At 39.0% G+C, this 13,665-nt stretch overlaps 1 protein-coding gene across 2 annotated transcripts in view; it reads right to left on the bottom strand.

Moving 5' to 3' along the window:
• Positions 1–13,665, bottom strand: part of cntnap2a (contactin associated protein 2a) — a 354,486-nt gene that overhangs the window by 120,002 nt on the left and 220,819 nt on the right. For both annotated transcript variants that reach the window (XM_086065802.1, XM_086065801.1), the window contains exons 12-14: positions 13,366–13,472; positions 11,481–11,600; positions 7,509–7,624 (exon numbers count right to left, since the gene is read on the bottom strand). In XM_086065802.1, coding sequence (XP_085921928.1) covers positions 7,509–7,624; positions 11,481–11,600; positions 13,366–13,472 — 343 coding nt within the window. The remainder of the gene's footprint in view (positions 1–7,508; positions 7,625–11,480; positions 11,601–13,365; positions 13,473–13,665) is intronic.

Raw genomic sequence — 13,665 nt, forward strand, 5'->3', positions numbered from 1 at the left:
GTGTTCATGTTATCAGGCCGGTCAATTTCCTGTTAAAGAAATTTATGAAAGGAATTGTATTGTTTTAATTAGCTTTGCTTGGAACATGAAATTACAGGAGTAACAAAAGAGTATAATTAAAAATATGTTTTGTGCCATTCAAACAACAGAGAAAATTGCCTGCGAATGCACAGTGAATACTCTTTTGAGAATGTAGTACAAAATTACATTTTATTTCATCAAAATTGTTTTCAGGCAACATGAGTGTCACATATTGGTATTTTATTTATGAATTTATTTATTGTATTTGTTTATTATTATTTTTAATCACAGGCTACATCATTAGATTATAATTTTTTAGCAACAAAATTGATGACTAACTAGTTTTTAAATCAAGTTAAATCAAACAAACATAATGTTAGCGATGGTCAACACCACTTTATTTCCAGACCGATACCAGTACGAGTACTTAGCTGTGTAGTCGCTGATACAGATACCAAGTACCGATACAATAGCACTTTTGATACACATAATTTTCCCAAACAACAATGACAGATAAAGAAATGTGTCAATTTTTCTTAAAATATGATCAAATCAATGGTAAGGGCCACCTTCAGAAGTACCTTGAAATTAGGCCTGATGTCGGCCTGATATGATACCTGGTATCGGTACTCGCCCATCCCTAGTAAGCACATACCACTGACGCAACTATTATCAATTTAATAAAATGGTTATTTTTAAAGACAAATAAGAACATTTTCAAGTAAACATATATATATATATATATATATATATATATATATATATATATATATATATATATATATATATATATATATATATATATATATATATATATGTATATATATATATATTAGTGCTGTCAAAGTTAAAGCGTTAACTAATTAATTAATTAGTCACACAAAATTATTGCATTAATCATGTATTACTACAGATTCATCACACTATTAATTCTGACCCCAGATATCCTTTAGCTTGACAGCGGATGGTTATGTTAAAGGTAGCACAGATTGTGTTTGAGCAATAAACATAACTACATGCATTAAAGTAAAGTATTTGACAAATGTTTGTGTATGACATTCAGAATATTTGTTCATGTCAAAAATATTGGGGTAATTTTTTTCCATTTTAAATTATGCAAGTAATTAACTGATTAGAAAAAGAGGATGAGCGTGTGCAGTGGATCAACATTTTTTAAAGATGTCAAAAGAATTAGCACATAACAGGTGCTCTTCAAATTTAGCGGGCACATATTTTGGGATAAAAAGCCTTTTTGATTAAGCGATTAATCGTGATTGATCAAAATTCTAAGATGTGATTAACCTTTTTAAAAATGTCATCGTTTGACAGCTCTAATATATACACACACATATGTGACTGGCTTTGGCAAAAGGGTGCTCATGTGCCCAAAAAATAAATCAATCAAAATTGAGATATTCATATATTCGAATTCTACACTTAATTCCCTTGAAAATGATATATAATACAGGGACATACCTCAAAAATGGAAAAAAGTTACAGCAATTTGAATGTTGGAAGTTTTTGAGAAAAAACGGGTTTAAAGTTTTGGTACTTGCATCTTTCAAATGTCCATAGCAATCAGTACCTTAGGAAATAGATATTAACCTGACATTTTCAGGAACTGTTAAAATATGAGTGCAAATTCCAGTTGCAGGCAAGGCCATTGTCCGAGATTTGAACCGTTTAAAACTTTAGGGAGTTTGACCTCTCAACAGATCACATCAGCCTTTAAATATCACATTCAGCTTACATTCCATCTTCTGGTTATTTTATTGTTGCTCCTTGTGTTTTTTTCTTGCTTAAATGCGGTCATATTACCACAGTGGGAAATTTGATTTAATAATTGTATGTCAATTAAAAGATTGTTTGCCATTTGGTTTGGCCTGTGATACATGCTTTAACTTATCATGGGTGTTATATCTCAAATGCTTTTGGGCACATAAAGAAAATAACAATTTTATCACGGTTTAACACAGTTTTTTTGTTTGGTTTTGCCCGACCCCAAGTAATACACAAGGAACACAACACTATTGTATTTACAAGTCAACATATACTGTGTGCATTTTGGGGTGGGTGTAGGGGTGAATCACTTGAGGAGGACTATCACGATCATTTTTCATCTTCAAATTTCATATTTCATATCTTATTTTAATTTGAATGTCCTTTCTCTTAAAAGAGCATAAAGTGAAAACGTGTGGTGATATTTGCAATGCAGGCGGATGGTTCATTTGTGACGCATCAATGAAGAGGTGTGTACGGCATCGTATGAAATTAAAAACGTCCAAAAGCGATCAAAACATTACATTAGTATTCACAATACATTATTACATTAGCCTACATTACATACAATGCATTGGGGCATGCCATAACTTTGAATTCCCAACTCGCTGTGAGTGAAAGAGCAGAGTGACAGCCTGTCAATCTGCTTTGCGCTCGAGTTCGCCCTTATAGTCAGTGGACATGGTTTGTGTGTGAATGTAGTCATTTGAATTAAAAGTAGAAATCAATTCATTAGGAAAGAGATGCCGGAATTGAAGATTATCTCTGTTTGGATTACAATTCGCCGGTATCCGGACCGATGACAATTTATAGCTTCTGCTCCAAAGAATGACTGTTCTGTTCACTTTTGTGCTGAATGGTGTATTTCTACTTTTTTTGGTTGCTATGTCCATCTATCCATCCGCTTATTCTCACAACATTTATATAAATCATTTGTGAATGACGTTGGAGGCGAGGAAATCCGGGTTGTTTTTAAATTGGTGTCCAAGACGCGGCACTAGCGAGCAGCTAGGCTAAAAACACTCCGTAGTTACGATGCATACTGTCTAAGAATTGCTTATTTTCATACACTTCTATTACAATTTTGACTTTTGTGTTGCTGGGAAATGAAACGAGAAACCTTAAGGAGGCTATTTTTGGAGAAATCTAAAAATTTACAAATTCTGTCCGAACTGTCTAAAATTGTCCGTATCTCCACATTAATCCTCGTAACATGCACCATTTTGCCGTATATGCGTTTTGCCAAATTACATTTTCAATGATCGATCCAAGTAGGGGTGTTAAGAAAAATCGATTCGGCAATATATCGCGATCTTACAGTGCACAATTCTCAAATCGATTCTATATGCGGCTAAATCGATTTTTAAACATCAATTTTTGATGGAAATATTCAACAAAACATCTCACTTAAGATTAGGGTTCACACATTAAGCATAGAAGAATGTTCTATTAATGGAACATTAAGCCTTAATATTTTATTTTAGGGCTGTTCAAACATGAAACAGACTGCAATCTGTTTGTTAAATACAGTAGCTCAGTTATAAGCCTGAAGTTTCAGATAAATAAATACATGTTCATACAAATCTTACAGTGTACATGTACAAGTTTACTGATTAGTATTTGTTAAATTTGAGTAAAAAATAAAATAAAAATTGCAATAATCAATTTATAGATTTTTATTGGGATTAATCAGCATTGAATCGAATCGTGACCTATGAATCGTGACACGGATTAAATCGCCTGGTACTACGCAATTCACACCCCTATATCCTAGGAAATTATGTGTCAGGTGATGCGTGTGTAAAAATATTCAGCAAAAAAAACTAAACTTTAAAAAAATAGAACATTAAACTAAAAATAAATGAAATAAATAGCAGGAGACACTTCTTGTAGTGGAACTTCCTCCCGTTTGGGAGGGATTGGCTGACAGGCCTTGTAAATTACAGCTGCCAGCACAATGATCAGCTGCCACTTCCTTTGTGGTTGGCTGTAAATTTGATATTTGCATGCGACATCAGCCACCAAAGTACTCCCTCACTTTCTGCCAAGCCAATGCTTGCATGCCTAAATCAGCCACTTTTCAAAAGGCATGCTGGCAACGACTCCAAATATAATAGAAACACAGTGAGCTTTATTGGGCTCGATGATGGGAGGTTAGCGGCATTGCTGTTGCCATGGTTACAGTACATGATTCATATATTGTGTGTCTCTAGAGTAATCACATGGTATTGGAACAACAATTTGTTTTATTACTATCCATTAAGCTTGTCGAGAAAACTTCCATATGAAAATGAAAATGCATACAATTTTTACACACACACAAAGCATTACCCAAGTTGTGTACGGATTTAACTTGTCGCTCTTGTCATGATTCCGAAAAAGTACCAAATCGTTGTATCACTGTGCAGAGGAATTTAAACTACAAGGAAATCTGAAGTCACAGTTTTGCAGGCTTAAGATATTAAACACTTATCTATTTGCTAATGTGACACTGTATGCAATTCACCAGACACAAAACCAACCACCCAGTTTCATTTGATTTGCCTTTTAATCGATGATGTTTTTGTGTTTGTTTCTCATACTAGCAATATTCTGAACATTTTAACATAACAAGCACATCTCGAGGTTGTAATGAAATATTTTTTTTCTTTCTAATATGTAAGTAAGCCATAGCAAAACAAATTGTTCATCAAACAGCTTGTTCAGCAAACAATACATGTGACCAATAGTCCAATGGCTGGTCTAGGGAGTGGCATGGGGTGGCCATGACAATTGAAACAGTAAGCTAACCACCACATTGGCCACCCCCATCGTGTGTGTTTTTGTCCCATATTTTCTTGTACAGAATTGCGTTTTGTTAGCGGAATTTTTCTCACACATACAAGGCAAGTTTTCTGCTGCCTGGAGCACACTCCTCAGGTTACCTGGTTAGGTCTATTCAGGGGTGCTTGAGAGGAGGCTTCATCTGTAAATTGAATCCCAGATTCAAGAGGATCAGTGTTGTTGTTTTTTTAAAACTTGGCCGTGGAACAGTGGATCAACACTACACCCTCAGCAGGGTTCTGAAGAGTGCATAGGAGTTTGCCTAACCAGTCCACGAGTGTTTTGGGGACTTGGAAAAGGTGTTCAACCGTGTCCCAAAAGGACACCGGTGGAGGGAGTCTGGGCTACCAAACCACTGATACGGGCTGTTCAGTCCTTGTACGACCAATGCCAGAGGTTGGTGCACATTGCCAGAATTAAGTTGGCTTCAAATTCCAGTGAGAGTTGGAACTCCACCAATGCTGTCCATTGTCACCATTTATGTTCATAACTGTTTTTGGTCACGTTTCGAAGTGCATCCAAGGCGTTGAAGGAGTACAGTTTGGTGGCAGTCGGCATCTGTTTAACTCAACCACAGAAGCCTCCTCCTGGTGGGACATGCCTTGAGGTGCTCTCGGCAGGAAGGAATACAGAAGGCATCTATTTAGAATGCCACGTTCCACTGGGAGGAGTCCCCTGGAAAGAGCTGTAGGTGACTTTATGTAAGTATTTATGTTTAGTGTTCGTAGACTAGCACAGGTTCACTATGGAAATGTGGGCATGTAACCTTTTCGCTATAAATACTATACTTTTCAGACCTCAAGTCACGCTTTTTTTTTCAGAGTTTGGCAGTCTTACGACTTGTACTCAAGTGCGACTTGTATAATATTAAAATGAGAGCTTGGACTGACACCCAAAATCCCCATTTTCTTATTATATTGACTTTCTTCTGGCGGTTGTTAAATATTTTGGGTGCATTGCCACCGGTGGCCAGAAAATGGTGGTAAAAGTATTTGACAACCACTAAAAGAAAGTAGTTGAAGAAATGGAAGCGGAAGAAGCAGTATTCATAGCAACAAATGGGTGACATATTGTTAGTTTAGCACGCGGCTTCCTTATACCACAAGTATTTACACTACCAAAAGGCACAATAACCGACCAGGATTCTACCTTTGGAAACAATGCATCATGGGATTCAGGCTAAGTTAAGTTATTTTAAATTAAAAACTAAAGGAAGTTTTGTTCAATCTCTGAATTTTATTTGTAATGTCAAGATGATCAAAATCCCTGGGCCTGAGGTCCAGACTTTGTGAATCACTTTTCTATCGACCACAAAACCAGCAGAATGCAGCTCTTGTAAGACACATTAATGTATAATTTACTATATGGTGCTGCAGGTGTTTCGTATATTTCAATTCAATATGTGCAATTTCTTTGTTATGAGCCATTAATGATTAAAAGGCTGTTTTGCAGCTTGCCTATGTTGCTGATATTTGAATAGAAAATCATCTCATAGTGTTGCTGAGCTAAATATATACTGTCGGGATAGTAGTAACACAGAAAGTTGGGAATCTTGTACTTAGTAAGCCTGATAACATAATTGAATGTAGCTAATACACTGGATGTGTATCTGATAATTCCATGATTGCCAGAATTGTAAAGAATGAAAAGTTGAAGTGTATATGTGCCTTAATTATTCCCATGTTTTATAGATGCCGATTTTATACATGTTAAGAGTTACATGCCACCACAAAATGACCACTGTTCTCACCCTGGCCACCCCACTGACTATTTTGCCTTCGTCCTTGCAATAACTGCACCTGATACAAGTGTAAACTGGTGGGCCAATGAGAAGTGTGGCTTTTGTTTACCAATGTACCGGTAACAAGGGTGGAGCCCACCAGAGGGGGCAAAATGTCAAAAAATTAGACCAGACGTGGTACTTTAAAAAACACAACTCAAGTAAAAGTAAAAATGTAGTCTCCAAATAATTACTTTATTACCAAATGAGTTACTGTGTCAGTTCTACCTCTACTCCTTGCAGCGTGGTCTGTTTGTGCCAAATTTTATTTTATTAACATATGTGGAAATGTATTAATTTTTACAAAACAAAAATGTTGCCTATGGTGACATCTCTTCTTGTAAACGTGCTGTATACCCACTTCTGCTGGCCATAATGTTAAGTGAGCTGACTGCTTTTAGACTTGGTCAAGCATTTGGCACTGCCACTGTAATTATGCTAGAATTCATTCTCCACTCTGAGAAAGGCATTTTCAGACCACAGGTGTTCAATTCTCCATGATATGAAAGGCCCAGGTGGTTCAACTGGCCTTTTAGAGAGGTAACCCAAAATTGCACAAGCATTTTTCAAAAGTCAAAGTGAGGAGCAATTTTACTGAAAATTAACCCGCTGCTCTGACGCCGACAGTAAATAGTTTTTCTTTTTCATAGTCTTAATGGTAAATACAGTATATTGTAAATTGAACATGAAGCCAGGGGTGTTCTGCCTCTTCTGATTATACTTAGTTCATTTAAATTATTTTCTTTGATAACTTTGCTTCTGCGTGGAACTGTTTGCAGTCATGTGACTGTCTGGCTGTCTGTCTGGTGAATAGAGTCAAATGTCACTAGTGGTTATGTTGATTTGGCGTAGCAGCCTGTGACAGCGCCTGAGGTCTGACTGACGAACCAAAACAAATAGATCACATACGTGATAACAGATAGATCAAAAATAAAATTAGCGAGTAGATTATATCTCAATGCAATGAACTAAAAGTACTAAAAGTAGGACAGATGGGCAACAACAACCAATAACCACAACAAAAACAACAATAACAAAATATATATATTTTTGATGACGCAACCAAAGACAGATACTTCATAGCAGGGATGTGTGTATGTTCTACCTGGTCTATAGAGGCACTGTAGTTGACTTGGAGGATGGTCCGTCTTTCTCTACTGGAACCGGTCACTGTTGTTTTGGGTGGAAGGTTGTTCAGGACTACGGTCCACACTTTGTCCTCTACACAAACATGCACACAATTGTACAACGTTATTATGTGTATTGTAAAGACATACAGTACTCTACATTGTCACATCTTAATATTGAATGTTATGGTAAGCTCCATTCCAATTTCCCTCCAATTTGTCTATTTTACTGTATATAAATTCTGCACATGTAGGACGTGTGATCAAATTTTAATACATTTGTGTGCAGCATAGAAAGGTTGGCTAACCAGTCTTAAGCAGTGCTGCGGTCCCCCATCTGTATCCCCGCTGCGCCACCACGCCCACCCTATTTTTACCACATACACTCACTGACACGTCTGGGAAGCAGATAGATCGGAGCGGGGGGGATATCATTTCCCTCTGCTCCATTTCACTTGCTCCCAATTTTAATGCACCACACACACACACACACGTGTATATACACTGGGTGGGGTCACATCAACGGTGTACGAACGGAGTTCGCCAATCGGCGAGCTGGCGAACTTAGTAACAGGGTTAGCTTTCACTAGGTACGCTGGTGTGACGACCGGGGCCTTTCCCCGCTGGGCCTGGGGTTCGGGGGTGCCGCCCGTCTCCCAGTGCTCCCATCTTCCCTTCCGCCCCCAGTGTTCTGCCCCACCACGCGGCTGGAGGTGAGGTGGGCGCGGGTGCCCTCGCCGCTCCGCTGTCCGGCCCCTCTCCAGCACGATGCCTGGGTACGGGGGCTCCCCAGGGTTTGGGGGTTGGGGTTTGGGGGACTGCAGGGGTGTGGGGTGGAGTCGTGGTGGTGTTTGGCGGCTTGGTTTGGGGGAGGGGGGTTACGGGTGGCTGGGTGGGGTGGGGGGTCCTGGGGGGGCGGTGTCTGGGGGTTTGTGGGCCTGGGGGCGGCGGGGCTGGGTTGTGGTGGGTGGCGGGTGTGGGTGGGGGACGGGAGTGTCGTGGGGGGGGGGGCAGGGGCTGGGGGCCAGTGTGGTGCCTGGCGGGTGTGCCATGCCCCATTCTGCTGCGTTGGGCATGGGGCGCGGGCCATGTTGTTGTGGGGGGGGGCTCCTGGTTCCTGGGTTTGTGCTCCGGCCGGTGGCCTCTGCGGGGCCCGGGGATTGTGCCTTGGCGCTGCTGTGGCCTGGGGGGCCCAGGGCGGTTGTGCTTGCTCTGTCCTGGCCGGGGTCGACGACTCCCCTCTTTGGTGGAGGTTTTCATGCATGCCAGATCCACCACACCAGCATCTAACGAAATTCAAACACAATCTGCTTCTCCCTCTGGTCATTGAATCGGTGGAGGCTGATGTCTGTCGATCTCACTCTGCTTCATCTATCCTTCCTTCCTTTCCTCAGTCTCTTGAGGCCTCCCTAATTTGTTGGAATTTAGATGTTTCTGGGGTTGGTGAAAGATGCTGGTTGGTAACCCGGCGGGTAGTAGGCGATGTCTGGTCGGTGCTGGATTTCACTTTCTTTCTTTGCTTTGATCCTTCCTCGGGTCTCCTGACAACATCACGACTCTATCTGGATTCTGAAGTATTCGGTTTAGGTGAACGGTATGGGAATTTTAATAGGTTTTAGGTGAATTAATGAGCACACACTCACACGCACGCACATATGCACACACACACACCCGGACATGCATCTACTCACTCACATACTCACGCACATACAAAAAAAAAGAAAAAGAGAAAAAAAAGAGAGAGAGCAATGATGATGACATGTCAAATCTGAGTTCTCGGGTAGCATAGCCTGTCACTCAAGACATATCCCTGCTCACTCATACTGCCACTCAAGGTAGGCGTGTGTGTCGTTGGCTGTGTGGCTGGATTGAATGTCTTAAAGGTCTGTGTTCGCGGAGGGGAATGTGAAACTTAACATTCTGTGGTGTGTGTGTGAGGGTGCAATTCACTGTGACTAAGGGGTTAGCCAGTAGAGTGCAGTGACATTTTAGAAAAAGTGTCCCCTTTGCTCTTCCTGTGTACTGTGCTGTTCCAGGACATCTAATTATTCCACTCTGTGCATGTGTGTGTGTGTACACACTTGAAAGCAAGCACGTAAAATGTGCGGGTATTTGTGGAAGTGAGATAAAAGTGTCACTCGGAATTTTAAGGGAGCCGACATTTCCTTATTTTTTGATATGCAGAATATGATGTTTTGTTAAGATTTATATGACATGAAACACGATAAACTAGCCAAAACATGGAGTAGATTTACAGGGAGTCCTCGAGTTACGGAGAAGTTCCGTTCCCACGCTGGCGATGTAACCTGAATTTTTACTTAAGTCGGATTTCACCGATATTTACATCAAAATACTTTGTACAGTAATACGTATTTAAAAAACATATTTGCGCCATCCGACAGATGACGGAACCAATATTTTCCAATAGTTTCCGCACGGACATTCATTGCTGATGGACGGCAAAGCGGGGTTTGGAAACTTAAACGCGGAAAAGTGACGCGCATAACGGCAACCCGACCTGCTTAATGGATGCCCTTTACTGGAGGTAACAACAGCACAACTTTAACGGTAATTAAAGTGGGAAATGTTCACGAAAATGAAGGTGCTACGGACGAGGTACGGATGTAACAAAGTCGAAACGTCGTAGGTTGATTACGTCGTAACTTGAGGACTCCCTGTAGTTAATTCCAAATAAAGTTCAGATGGTCTAGTTTTCTCGATCTCGTTAGCACAGGATTTGGTCATACTTTTTGGCGGGAGGTACAGCACGACCATATTTGCTGATGTATAGTTGTTTTATAGTTAATAGACATATCGTTGTTTTGTAAAGATTGACAGTGATATATTTAGAAGATATATTTGCAAAATAAGTTACTGTAACAAAATGTTTGCCTGAAACAAGCAGCGGCTGACAAATCAGTTTGATTATTTTATATAATTTTAAAAGAAAAAAAACAAAGGCTTTGCTTTTCGTGAAAATTATTTTATTAAGCTTTTACAGTAGCGGAAGAGATTTTTCTCAAAACTATTCACACAAATATGTCTGCGATTTTTCATGTGTTTTTCAGACGAACAAATATTATCCACAATTTACACAATTATTTTGTTTTTTTTGTGTTGTGTGTGCATTTTTCATGACCTGTCATTTGTATATGTTCAATTCTGCTCGTGAATTGTTGAATGTTTGTGAATTTATTTTTGAGTCTCACAGTTTTAAAATATTCACGCACATGTTGCAAAAACCTCACTAAGAATTAGTGCTGCTATCTTAGTTGTAAGGGAACGAGTCATTTCCCAGTTTTCTCTCAATAATTGAAAACTGAAAAACAGAAAAAGAGCCTAAATGTGATCATCGACTATCTGTTTATTTAACACGTCAGGAAACTAATTACTAACGTTATTTGTTTCTCTCAAGCTTTGCCTTGAAGCCGAAAGGCAGAGAAGAACGTCTGTTTCTGTCTGTACTGCCTCTATTTTTGCAGTACGCTAAATAACTGAACGGAACTTTGGAATAAACTGAGTTTCTTGGAGAGGAGCAGAGCGTGTTCGGAGTATATTTCCGAACGCACCCATAGATAAGGAGACAACGCTTTTTCATTGCAATGGGAGCGTGCAAGGGAGGAGGAGCCTGGCTAAAGTAGTGAAAAAGATGGCAACTTCCAACCACATTTTACAAAATTCAATCACAGAGGAAGCATTAAATTACGTACTAGTGTGAGTAGGTGGAATTTTTACCAGCACACTGAAAAATTGACTGTATTTGCAAGCATTTTGCTGGCAGTCTCAAGCCCTGTGTGGACGAGACAGATTTAGGTCTGCTTTATGCTGTTGGGCTGAAGTGAAACAAAAGCAATTTAATGCTAGGTAAAGGGTTATAAGAACACCGGGCGACTATTCCCTCCCAGAAGAAATGGTTAATGATGTGCATGTATACACGCTGCCTGACAAACCTGTCATGTTGCAGTTGACTTTGAAGGGGCCCAGAGGTCCGCTGCCATCAGGGTCTATCCAGTAAGTGTCAGAGGACCGGCCCAAATGTTTATAGGCTTCGCATGATGGCTCATAGATAGCTGGGAAAAACAGATAAAAAAAATGCAATTACATTTATGTAGTATTAATACCAAGTGTCTTTATGAAACCTATAATGACTGTAACGGTGAACAGGTAACTTTTATTAGCTATAGCAACTTTAAAATAAATGTTTCAGAAGTACCAGTTTATTGTGTATGTAAAGGATTAAAGATTCATTATGTTCCAGAAAATCCATACCCCCCAATACATCCATAAGATAATTTTGAATATTTTCGAGCTTCTGTGCAGAGCCTGTCAAGTGTTGGTTTGCCTCACAGTCTGGCAATCTTTATGACACACATTGATGGTATGTTGTGATGATACACACGCACACACATTGAGGATACGGATGGGTGGAAGAGTTATTACCAGAGATGTGGGAGTGTTTCTTGGAGTGAAACCTTCATGATGGAGGCAATGTTTTTCTTTCTAATTTTTTTATGATGGTTTACATTTCCGTTCAGTCTTTTCTTATTTGTTATCCTTGAATTCTCTCCTTATTGAACTGGATCCCTGTCTTACACACAAGTTTCTTGCCAACAGGCAATCAAACTTTAGATCCAACAAACCATGCATGATATACCTTTACACTTACTGTATAAAGGAAACTCAGGGGTCTCAAATCTGTAGTGTATTTGAAACATTGTCTTAAATTTTACCTCAATGTAATGATTACTTTTAAGGGAAAAGCCATTAATAGCTAATATCTTTTACTAGCAAATAACATTATTACATATACATGATTATTAGTAATTTATGTTATACACAAATGTTTTTATTAGTCATAATGGTAAAAAGCATGACAATTTATCTCATAACATCGTATAACATCATATCAAGTGATAAATGTTGACCACTCAGCATCAAATTGCATCCTGGTGGAAGGGTGATCACTTATCAAGGTTTTGTCTAGGGGTGTTCCAATTAGAGTTCTCTGCTGTCAATTACAATACAGCTCACATAGATTTAAAGCTGATCAATAACAATTATTTTAATAATCTATGAATCTGTCAATAATTTTTTGGGAGTAATTGATGAATCCGATACATTTTTAAAAATAATTTCCATACCTTTTATTATTAAAAATTTTTCTCCCAAAAAAAACAAGACATTATTTCAAATTGGCATTGCAGAAAATGCACAAACATATATTATGATTCAGTCATGTTTTACTTACTTACCATTTATTTACAAAGGTTAGCCAAATGAGAACTGATACTCATTTGCAATGCCAACCTGGCTGCAAACAGCAAAGTAAACCAAAGTACATATTCAGGTGTTTATATCCCGTTTGTGTTTTGTATTGTACCGTCTAATGTGCTCATAACAAAAAATTATCTGTCGCCTTTAGAGTGACATTTGCAGATGAAAACACTTTGTTGTGCAGATGAAACAGCGTTGTAGGTAACACCATGCATCTTAGTGTCAGTTTGCTGTATTTTGTTTATATGTAATTTCTGAACAATACTTGAACTCATTTTCATCACAATCACAAGGCATAATTGCATATCAAATAACACAATTCGGTATTGGCAAGTTCTCAAATGCAAGTAAAGCGGTATTAATCTCTCTGGTCTTTGTCTTCTTTCCACCCCCAAAACTAAGTGCATACAACATGATAAAAGTTCATCCCTTCCTTTGTGGAAAATTGAGACTTTGGTGGAAGAAATGCTTTGATTAATTAGACACCAAACACATTTAGACACATTGATAAGAATGCATATGGCCCGACATGGGTGAACACAAAACCACATGCATACTTACAGGTGTGACAGGTGGCGCCTGTGTATCCTGTTCCATCGCAAGTGCAGCTGAAACTGTTCCATGTCTGTTTACACCGACCACTATGCTCACAATGATTCGGCATACATCTGCAGCAGAGGGTGGGAAAATGGCTGTTTTTTAATGTGTTGTGTCATGACTCATCAGTGTTAGAAAATTTCCCAACTTTATGTAAAAACAAAGTACATGATAAGAATGTAATGTCTTAATGACTGAGTCATGGGTAGAATATTCACTGCTCTTTTTGACGACCCTGGTTGCCCCTGACTTTCCTGCTAGGTC

This window comes from Leptonotus elevatus, chromosome 21 (assembly GCF_054856555.1).
Source record: "Leptonotus elevatus isolate MCC_2025b chromosome 21, RoL_Lele_1.0, whole genome shotgun sequence".
NCBI classification, from domain to species: Eukaryota; Metazoa; Chordata; class Actinopteri; order Syngnathiformes; family Syngnathidae; genus Leptonotus; species Leptonotus elevatus.